Genomic DNA, 10,943 nt, shown 5'->3' with positions numbered 1-10,943 from the left:
AATGCAGGACCCAACACTTGGCCCTGTTGAAACTCATACAGTTTACCGTGGCCCAGCCAGCCAGCCTTTGCACGTCCCTCTGTAGTGCCTTTCTCCCCTCCGGCTGATCAACACTCCCTCCCAGCTTGGGAGGGAGCTGTAGGACGCTGATGGGGCTCTCAAGGTAGACGGGGGTTGGGATGGCGCCAAGTTGCATGGTTACAGTGACAGAGTGACAGTGTAATCTTCAGGGACAGGAGGTTGTTCCAGTGGTGGCACCGCTGACGGTTGGCCTGGTGTCACCCGGTGGCCCTGGGGGGAGTTGTTTCCCCCGGGTGGGGCTTTACACGGGGGTTTGGCGGGAACCATCCACTTCTGAAGGGAAGCTGGGAAAAAAAATACAATCAAATCAACGTGGCAGTTTATTTTAGTAGAAACAGAAGGTTTTGGGGGTGGTCCCGTGGGGACAAAGCAGAGTGAGGACGTGCCACTATGTGGGGTTGTCCTCAAAATTCCCATCTGAGACCTCTGGAGGACTCCAGGAGCTCCTGGGGCCCCCCTGGCTCATCTCCAGACCCTTGCAGAAGACAACAGGACCCTTTGAACCCAGCTGAGGACCCCTTGGATCCTACACGTCCTCTCTGTGACATCGCCAGCGCCTTCTGAATGAATGCAAGGATACCGGGGACCCAAGACCCTTCAGGGACATCTCCAGGTCCTTCTGGATGACTCCCGTGCCAGACAGGGGGTGTTGTGGGGGGCAGAAAAGGGTTAGCGGGGCTTCCATGGGGTGGAAGGAAAGTCTGGGGGTGGAAAGGGGGGTTGAGGAGAATCTAGGGGGGAAGGTGTGAGCGGGGCTTCTGTGGGGTGGAAAAGGGGTCTGGAGGTGGAGGGAGGGGTGAAAGGGAGAAACTGGGGGGGGTGCTGGGGGGCTTCTATGGGGTGGAAAGAGGGTCTGGGGCAGAGAGAAGGAGTTGTGGGGTGGAAAAAGAGGGAAAAGAGGCTTATGTGGATGTGAAGGGAAACTGGGGTGGTGGGGGGCATTGTGGAGGGGAACGTAGGGAGTTGAGAGGGGGGTAGGGGGGAATGGGGCTTCTGTAGGGCAGCAAGGGGGGTCTGGGAGTGGACGGGGGTTGTGAGGGGGGAGAAATGGGATGAATGTGGTCTCTACTGGGAGGAAAGGGGGTCTGGGGATGGAGAGGGGGTTGGCAGGAGGAAGCTGGGGGGCTGTGAGGGGCTTCTATGGGGGTGGAAAGGGGTTGTGGGGGCTGAGAGAAGGAGTTGTGGGGGGGAAAAGGGGTGAGCAGGGGCTTCCATGGGGTGGAAAGGGGGTCTGGAGGTAGAGGGGGACATTGTGTAGGGGAGCTGAGAAGGGGGAAAGGGGACTTCTATGGGGTGGAAAGGGTGTCTGGGGGGGGATCTTGGTGGAATTTCGTAGGGGGAAGGGAAGAGTGAGGTCAAATTGTTGGAAATATCCAAATACTTTATGAGAACGGTATCTCTCTCTTCCTGGACACCTGCTCATCCTTGGACAGAGATAAGTTGGGTAGGAGGATGGAGAGGACTATGCTGCATCCCTCCATTGCTGGAGGCCGGCAACAGCCCTGGGGCATAAAAACACAGCCAGAGAGAATAGTACTGGCCCCGGGGCCGGTAGGAAAAGGGTTGGCGGGGCCAAATAATTTATCAGAACGGTATCTCGGAAAAAGCAGATTTTCTTCGCAATTGCAATGGCGGGCCTCCTGCAAGCAGGAGAGCACACAGAAAACAGCCTTACGTCTTTGATGCCCTATTACTCGACGCTTATCTCTTTCTCCCCTGGTTCCTCATTGGCTGAGGACTTCAGGTTCACAGTCTTCCCGGCACTCAACTAACCAGAAATTGTTGTTAACTAAGCACGTATTGCTAAATAATTAACTTCTCACACTTGGTCACTCAATACTAGATCATTGCTTCTGGACATCTGCTCGTCCTTGCACAGAGATAAGCCTGGAAGGAGGAGAGAGGGGAGTATCTTGATGCCTGCCTGTTGCATCCCAACCTATCCCCAGAGCGAGGCAATCCAACCTTGTGTAGAGGCCATGGCTTCTTTGATGTTTGTTAAGTCTGTTCTCCTTTTACTGCGGGCCTCTTGTCTAAACAGGATAGCCCTACAGCCAGGGGCTGAAACCACAGTCACAGCCAGGCAGTCTGGCATCGGCCCCAAAGCCTAAAGCCACAGCCCGAGAGGCTGGTGCTGGACCCGGGGCCTGAAGCCCCAGCCCAAGAGGCCTGCGCGCTCCCTGGCGCCTAAAGCCACTGCCAGAGAGGCCAGCACCGGCCCTGGGACCTACAGCCACACACTCAGCCCAAGAGACCGGCACGGGCCCCAGAGCCTGAAGCTCTAATCAGGAAGGTCAGCAGTGGCCTGAGTGAAGGCAGAGACCCTAGGATGGTCCTTGTACAGGAGGGACCCCTGTACCGGTACAGGCGGGGGTCCCCTGCTCAAAAATTAAAGACAGGAGGAACACTTACTTCAGAGGCGGAGTCTGGGGAGTGGTTTACAAGGAATAGGCAGGACCTGGGAGGAGTTTGGTAGAAAGGGGGCAAGGCTTCTGCTTATCAATAGCACACTGCAAAGGAGGAAGCTCTGGTTGCGCAACGGGAGCAGTGTGAGCCCCCCGTGCGCCTGTCTATACACCTTAAATTAACTACCTTACATTGTGACTCCTGTGAGGCTAGGTGCTGTTCCACAGGTCAGGCCCAAGGGCCTAAAACTGTAGGCACAGCACAAGAGAGGCTGGCACCGTCCCTGGGGCCTAAAGCTGTCACTGCAGCCAGAGAGATCGGCACTGGTCCCAGGGCCTGAAGCCACAGCCACAGCCCAGGAGGCCAGCCCCAGCCCTGGGGCCTGAAGCCACAGCCCGGAAAGGCAGAACCAGTTCTGGGGCGTGAAGCCACAGCCCAAGAGGCTGGCACCAGCTTTGGGGCCTGAAGCCACATGTCACTGCCCAAGAGGCCGGCACCAGCCCCTGGGCCCAAAGTCACATCCCGAGAGGCCTGCACTGGCCCCGGGGCCTAAAGCCACAGCCACAGCACAAGAGGCCAGCACCAGCTCCGGGCCTAAGTCCACAGCCGGAGAGGCCGGCACTGGCCCAGGGCCTAAAGCCATAGTCCGGGAGGCCAACATCGGCCCTGGGGCGTAAAGCCTCAACCAGAGAGGCATACAGGTGTGCATTCCTATTGGTTTCTACTGATTCCTATGGGACTCCATTGAGCACTACGAGGCCGTGCTGGTCCTTACTGCTTTTTATGGGTCAATAGTGGTTTGCGCTCCTACGGCTTCCGATGGGTGTCTACTGACCACTATGAGTCCATCCTGGTCTTTCCTGGCCCATACTGGTGTGCACGCCTGGATCCTACTAGTTCCTCTGGGACTCCATTGACCACGATGAGGCCGTATTGGTCATTACTGGTTTTTATTGGGCTGCACAAGAGTCATCCTCGCTTCCCTGTTATTTTACTTTGGTTAACCCCATTGGGTGAGCCTGGTGTTGGTTTCCTAAAGTTTGGATCTGGGAGGCGTCCATTTCCTTTGCTTATGATGAAGGCACAGAAGCGATGCGGGCGCACACTAAGGTCACAAGTGTTGCAGGGGTGGGAGCGTTTGTGCCACAGCTGGTGAGCAGAGCTGGTGCTCTGGTGGGCGTGCTGCACGCGGGGACTGAGCTCTGGGCCCTCCTTGGAACAGATCACCCTGTGAGAGCCTGTCCGAAGCACTACTGTGGCGTGTGCGTGAGCTGGGCACAGCTTGGGCTGAGCAGGCCGAGCAGGTGAGCTGGGTTTGGTGCTGGGGGGTTGCCAGGAGCTGTCTCACAAGAAAAGCTGGGCTGGGAAGGAGTTCCCAGCTCAAAGGGTGCCCTTCTGACTGGCTGTTTCCAGGGGACGGGGGTTCTTGTTGAGATTCCATCCCACGTTTCGATGAGGATGCTGAAATGTCATTCCTCCCCTGGAAATCCGCTGCCGGGCCCCCGCCTTCATGTCAGGCTTTGAAAAGGAAGGAGAGCGCAGACTTCACAGAGTGCAACTTGCGCCTCCCTGCCCCACTGGCACTCCCCAGCTCCCTAACACAATGCTAACCCTACACCCAACCCCAACTCCAACCCTAACTCTAAATCTAAACCAAACCAGAACCCCAACCACAATCACAACACTAAACCCAACCCTAACCCCAACACTAACCCCAACCCACACCCTAACCCTAATCACAACCCTAAACCCAAGAGTAACCTCAACCCCAGCCCAAACCCTAAGCCTAAACCAAAACCTAATTCCAACCCTCACCCCAATCCTAACATCAAATGTTGAGCCCAACCCTAGCCGCAACTTAAGGCCCAACACTAACCCTAACCCTCACCGTAACCCTAACCCTATGCTAGCCCTAACCCGAAACCTAACCCTAACCCCAACCCCAACCACAACCCAAGCCCTAACCCTAACCCTATCCATAACCCTAACTGCAACCCCAACCCCAGCTTTAGTTGGTGAACTCACCAGGGAAATCCTGAACCCCCCTGCAGAGCAGCTCAGCCTTGATGTGAAGCACGTATTTCCAATTTCTGAGTTTTATGCTTCCGTTGCCCTCTTTTTTAATGATTTAATAAAATAATTGCAATAATATATCCAGTCCTCAGCGCAGACTGGGGAACTGAGCAGCCCTGAGCAGAGCTGAGCACTGCCGGGGGCCCCACGCGGGCGGGGCAGCGGGTCACAGCGGGGCCCATTGTGACGCGTCCCCGTGCCCCCCAGCTCCAGCAGCGCCAGCGCTGAGCCCCTCACTTTCCGTCAGGACTGAGATGGGACAGCACGCGAGCAGAGCAGCGGTGCAAGCCGCCCCTCGGGGCAAACCGCAGCACTTCTCTCCGCCCATGGCTGCCCAGGCCACGGCCCGTCCCCAACCTCAGCCCTCATCCTCTGCGATGGAGGAGAGAAACCCCTCGTGCCCTGCTGAGGCCAAGGAGAAGGACAAACTCCCCCAGGAGCCCACTTCTGTGCCGCCCGGTGAGTGAGGGTCCCCACAGGGCTGGGGGTGGGAAGCGCCCTCTGCACAGTGTGGGGGCTGCGTGGGGCGGCAGAGGGCAGAGTTCCCTTCTCTCCTCGCTTTGCTCCGGGCTCCTCTACACCAACCCTGACGGCAAACCTTAATCCTAACCCCAACCCAGCCCCAACCCCAACCCTAATCCCAACCTTAATCCTAACCCCAGCCCTAACCCTAACCTGAACCCAACCCCAACCTTAACTCTACCCGTAGCCCCAACCCCAAACTCAATCCTAACACTAACCACAACCCCAACCTTAACTCTAACCCACCCCCACCCCCAACCTTAACCCTAATCCAACCCCAACCCTAACCTCAATCGTAACACTAACCACAACTCTAAACCCAGCTCTAATTCCGATCCCCCTCCTACCCCCAATTCCAGCTCCCCCCTTGGATGCCTCTGGGCTGCCCATGTGTGCTGTGGAGCGTTACGCGATGGACAACATTGAGGCCTTTCTCCGGAGCACAGAGGTGACAGCGGCCGCTCCCATCACGGCGGTCCCCCATCCCCCCCCAGGCCCATTGCATCCGCAGGAGGGCTGTGCCCCCTGGCCCCACCCCCCCGCTCACACTCCCCACGCTCGCTGGCAGCCTCAGAATGAGGAGAAGAAGATGAAGTTCCTGTGCAGCATCCGCACCATCTGCGGCTCCGCAGCAGAGAGGAACACGGTGCAGGAACTGCGCATCTTCTGCCGCCGGAACTGAACTTGTGGAGAACATCATGGTGAGGGGCGGTGGGTGCTGGAGGGGGGGCAGTGGGCGGCTCCTCTCCTCCCAGTGCTGGGAGCACTGCATGCCTGATGCCATCCCGCTGTGCTGCAGGTGCTGCTGGCAGAGGAGCCGCGGAGAGAGCTGAGCTCCGAACTGCGGCTGCAAGCGGTAGCCGCCATCACCTCCCTCAGGTACTGCCCCACACCGGGATGGCCCCACAGCATTCATATGGCCCCAGACTGCCTGTATGGCCCCACAGTGTCTGAATGGCCCCACACTGCCTGTATGGCCCCACAGCCCCCGGGGACGATCCTGGCAGTACTGGGCTGCTGCTCTCCCCCTTTGGGGCGGGGCAAAGGGCCGAGGGGGTCCTGCAGCACTGCTGGGCCTCAGCTCTAACATTGACCATAACCTAACCCTAACCCGAACAACAACCTAACCCCAACCCGAACCCCAACCCCAATCTGACCACAGCAGCTCTCAGGACTCCCTCTGCCCCACACATCCCGATGGAGGAGGGGTTCCTCCCAGCAATGCCCCCCCTGCTCTGCAGAGTGCTGCCCATGGGGGGATCCACTCCCCATCCTGCAGCACAGCACTCCCAGCGCCGCTGTCCCTGTTCTTGCAGCAAGGTGGAGGGGGCTCTGGAGGAGAAGATCCCTCTCTTTGTTGTGTGCTTCCGGAGCATCTTCCTGCTTCCCTCAGAGCAGGACCTGGACACAAACCTTTACTCCAAGGTGGGTGCCAGGGAGCTACAGGACCCCCCTGCCTTGCAGAACAGGGTCTTGCCATGCATCCCCCGTCCCCCTCCCCTCTAATCTCCCTCCACCCTGTCCGTTCTGCAGACCCTGAGGGCTCTGGATGAGATGCTGCACTCATTGGTGTTCATTCACCCCAGCACCAGCATCGGAGAGGAGCTGAAAGACGTCTTCCAGGTGAGCCTTGCCCATGGGGACCACACAGAGGAAGAGTGTTCCCCCCCCATCCCCACCACCCCAAAAACCTTCTGGGGTGATCCAGGGGACCACAGGGCAGAGCAGCACCTCCTCTTCCCACAGGTGCTGCTGCCCTTCACCTCCTTGCAGAGCTCGACCGTGCGCCAGAGGGCAGTGGGGCGCATCTGGAAGCTGACTCATTCGCTGGCACATTACTGCCAGGAGAAGGTAAGGGCCCGACCCCCATAATGTGGAGTCTTTGTCTCTCCTTTTCCGCGCTCTGCCCACTCCGGGGGTGCGCTCAACTTTCTGCTCTCCACGTACAGCCCCGTCACTCCTCGGAACAATCCCCATCTGCCAGCTATGACGAGCTCCGCCTGCCCGTGCTGGGGCAGCTGGTGGGATGCCTCATCCTGTGCTGCGCTTTTGTCCAGGAGGACAAAACATGCCGCTGTGCTTTGAGCGCTCTCCGTCACCTCTACAGATTTGTCCTGTGGAGAAGCCGTAAGGCAACGGCTGCTGACCTCTGCTTCAGCTGCCGCTCAGAGCAGTGAAGAACCCCATGGTGTTGGGGAGCTTTGCCGCACGGCCCCGTGCTTGGGGTCGGGGCAGCTGTCCAGCTCCCTGCAGGGCAGCCACTGCTCACGCACCTGCGCCTTGCTCTCCTTTCCAGGCTGGGAAGGGCAGCTGGACGAGCAGGGGAAACTGGAGCAGTGGGAAGCTGACCACGAGTTCTCCCTCACCTGGACCACCAACACCACGGTCATTTTGCTGGTGAGGAGGGATTGTCGCGCCAGGACTCATGGGCGCAGGGGGTGAGGGGAGCATGGCTGACATCCTTCCCCCCCTCTGCGTTCATTCCTCCCCAGCGCTTTGAGAAGTACTTCCACTCTTCAGAGAAGACTGATCTCATCCTCCTGGCGCTGCAGGGCATGAGGGACTGCAGCAACTACAACACCCAGGTGGCTTCCACCTTGATGGCCATCCTGACGGTTGACTTCAACCCTATGCCCAATGATGTGAGCAACCGGGAGCTGCTTGCCAGGGGGCTGAGCCCATGGGAGGAGGGGGTGGGGTTGGGGTGGGTTGGGTCCTGATGGTTAGAATTGGGTTGGGTTGGGTGCAGGAAGGCTGTGTTGGGTTGGGTTGTCCTGCACGGCATCGATCTGATTTGAGACTTCAGGGTGCTTGGCCCCTCCTGGGGACGCCTGGAGTGAAGTTCTGCTGTCCCTGTGACCCTTCCAGGTGCAGCGCATCGTGACGGCCATCCACAGGAGCAGGAAGCTGATCACAGAGGAGCAGGCACTGAGGACCATCCACGGCACCTTCCCCTCACTGGCTGCCGCCAACCCTCGCGCGATGACACTCAGCCTGCTGCGCTGCTCCCCCACCTGTGACAAGTGCGCTGCCCCCACCCCCCGCAGAGAGGGACCCCCACCCCACAAGGACAGGGACCTCCACCCCACATGGATAGGGACCCCCACTCCACACGGAGAGGGAGACCACCCCCCATGGGACCTTCACCCGTGGTGCAGAGGGACCCTCACCCCACACATAGAACAACACCCACCCCACATATAGAAGGACTCCCACCCCACTCAGAGAGGGGCTCCCGCTGAGGACAGCTCTGTGCCGCAGGGACATATGGGAGCTGTGGGAGTTGGCGCTGTCCTCGGTGGATGCGGTGCCAAAGATGGTGCAGGCGCTGCTGCATCAGCTGGAGACCGTGCCGCTGGGCCAGAAGACCGAGGTCGGCGTCCTTCACCTGGCCGTGAGTTTGGGGGTCCTCTGGGAACACTCCCCCCCACCCCCCCAAACCCAGGAGAGCAGCTCAGTGCTGAGTGCTGTCCGGGTGCTTTCCGCAGGCGGCCACGGCACTGCATAAGCTCCTGCAGTACCTGGACTACGGCCCACAGGTGCGACTGGTTTTCCCGGAGCTCTTTGTGGCGCTCATCATCCAGCTGGTGTCCGCCGGGCCGCTAGCTCCGCTGGAGATCATCGCCATCACGGAGGACCCATTCCGCCCATCTGCGCCCACCTCTGCCATCAGGTAACACCGCAGTGCCCGCTCTGACCCCGCGGCACCACCCACACTGACCCCTGACCCCACGCTGACCTTTGTGCCCCTGCTGACTCCTGACCCCACACTGACTCCTGACTGCATGATGACCTCTGATTGAACCCTGACTCTGCACTGTGCCCTGGCCCCTCACTGACCTCTGGCCCCTGACCCTGTGCTGACCCAATGCTGCCCCGTTTCCATGCAGGATGGTGGTGGAGACGGCCCGCAGTTTGCTGCTCTGCGCTGATATGGACAACCTGGCATTCTCCATGGAGACCCACGACCTGTGGGCGCGGTTGCTGGGCGCTTCCATGTGGCAAAACGGCCTACACTCCCTTGCCAAGTACGGCCCCAACCCCTTCCATGCTCTGCCCCATGCTGCCCCACACACTGCCCTACACGGTGCCCCAAGTGCAGTGCTCCTGAAATAAGTAGGGAACAAGATGGGGAGTGCTCAGGAGGTGCTGAGGCACGGTGGGCAGATGGAAGAGCACACTGTGGGGCGGCATGGGCTGTTCCGGTCCCCCTACTCCAGCCCAGACCCAGTGGGGTCAGCCCCTGAGCCCGGCTTCAGCCCTCCCCCTGCCCCACAGGGTGATGCTGAAGAACTGCCGGGATCAGTGCAGACCCATCTTCAGACACCTGCAGAATCTGCTGCAGTACCACCAGCTGCAGTGGAGGGAGGTCCCCGCCATGGCGTTCTACCTCGAGGTGGGTGTGGAGACGGTGCGGGGGAGGGTCTCCTTGGGAGGATGGGAGGCTGAGCCCGCTCCCGCCTGCTGACCACCGCTCATCACAGCTGTGGAGCTGCCAGGGGCACCACAAGGATGACACCGGCACCCAAAAGATCTTCAGGAAATACATCCGCAGCAAACAGCCCAGGAGCAGAGAGCTGGCGCTGCGCGGGCTGAGGAACCTTTACGCTGGGAGGATGCAGCTGCTGCTACCTGACGCGCTGCTGTGGCTGCAGGACATGCGGGCTGACATCAAACTGCAGGCCATACATCTGCTGCAGGACATTGTGGCACAGCGCCCCGCCAGCATCCGAGGTGTGCTCAGCCAGCTGGCCGTGCAGCTGCTGTCCTGCTTCAATGAGGTGAGGGACGCGGGGCAGCGGGGAGCATTCAAGCAGCCCCCGCACCGTGCAGAGCTCAGGACTACCCCCTTGTGTGTTTCCTCCCAGGACAACGCAGAGGTGCGCTGGCGCTCCATGGAGCTCTTTGCGCTGCTGCTGGAGGCGCCAGGCAGGAAGCGGCTGCTGCTGCAGGCGGAGAGGAGTCTGCTGCCACTCTTCATCCACATGAATGAGGACATCCCCAAAGTGGCGCAGGTGGGGGCAGCTTGTGGGGTCACGGGGTCGCGAGGTTATCCGGTGTGACCAGCAACTACTCCCCGCCCTGTGCCCACATGTACAGTCCTCCTAGATACCAGATCCCCACCTCATATCCACCCATACAGTCCTCCCAGTTCCCCCCTCCACTACACCCACCCATACAGTCATTAAGGTTAGGAAAACCCTCCCACATCCCCCACCCCGTTTCCCCAGACCCTGTGGGACGGGACCGGCTGTGGTGCCGACCCAGGTTTGGGATGGGGGTTCCCCCAGGATCTCCCACCAACACCCCCCCGTGTCACTGCTCCCCAGGCTGCTCAGAAAGCTCTGATCCACGCCGCCAAGCTCCTTGGCTGGCAGCAACTGCAACGCTTGGCCTGTGCAGCGGAGGTCTGGATGATTGCTGACTGCCTGGTAAGGACCCCCACCCCTCAACCCCTCTGGACCCCCCTTGCTGCCCTGCAGAAGGGGGGTCGGGGAGCCACTCTGCGGGTGCCACCCCCACCATGCTCTCTGCAGCTTCAGAAGAGGGGCAGAGATGCGGAGCAGTACCTGAAGGACACGGTGCTGCACCTGCACAGCCCCCAGGTACCCGTGAGGGACACGGCCGTGCGCTTCCTCGGTGAGTCCCATCCCCAGTGGGTCCCCATCCCTCCGGCTGAATGCTGTGGGGTCGGTGCGCAGCGGGGGCCCTGGGGGACCACTGGGGAAATGGTGGGGTTCTTGGGAGTTATTAGGGCAACACTGGGCTTACTGGGGCACTATGGGGTTCACTGAAGCATTGTGTTGGGTCTCTGGGGGTCACTGGGGTCCTTGGGGGCAGATGGGCACCACAGGGGTCAC

The 10,943-nt window shown here is 60.0% G+C and overlaps 1 protein-coding gene across 2 annotated transcripts; it reads left to right on the top strand.

Moving 5' to 3' along the window:
* Window positions 1–5,823: 5,823 nt before the first annotated feature.
* On the top strand, window positions 5,824–10,877 carry LOC121106489 (maestro heat-like repeat-containing protein family member 2A). 2 transcript variants are annotated; one of them, XM_040654791.1, is made up of 15 exons: window positions 5,824–5,961; window positions 6,399–6,507; window positions 6,616–6,705; window positions 6,829–6,933; window positions 7,032–7,209; window positions 7,379–7,479; window positions 7,575–7,724; window positions 7,951–8,105; window positions 8,344–8,476; window positions 8,571–8,755; window positions 8,973–9,110; window positions 9,361–9,478; window positions 9,567–9,863; window positions 9,951–10,097; window positions 10,413–10,877. In XM_040654791.1, exons 3-15 carry the CDS (start codon window positions 6,637–6,639, stop codon window positions 10,875–10,877), a joined length of 2,241 nt encoding a protein of 746 aa, XP_040510725.1. In that variant the 5' UTR covers window positions 5,824–5,961; window positions 6,399–6,507; window positions 6,616–6,636. The 2 variants fall into 2 exon arrangements, with proteins under 2 accessions (XP_040510725.1, XP_040510724.1); XM_040654790.1 differs by having other exon boundaries at window positions 6,616–6,933.
* The last annotated feature ends 66 nt before the right edge of the window (window positions 10,878–10,943 follow it).

The sequence above is a fragment of the Gallus gallus genome, chromosome 34 (assembly GCF_016699485.2).
Source record: "Gallus gallus isolate bGalGal1 chromosome 34, bGalGal1.mat.broiler.GRCg7b, whole genome shotgun sequence".
NCBI classification, from domain to species: Eukaryota; Metazoa; Chordata; class Aves; order Galliformes; family Phasianidae; genus Gallus; species Gallus gallus.
The sequence above is the reverse complement of the archived record's forward strand: the minus strand, read 5'-3'. Positions and strand labels throughout refer to the sequence as shown.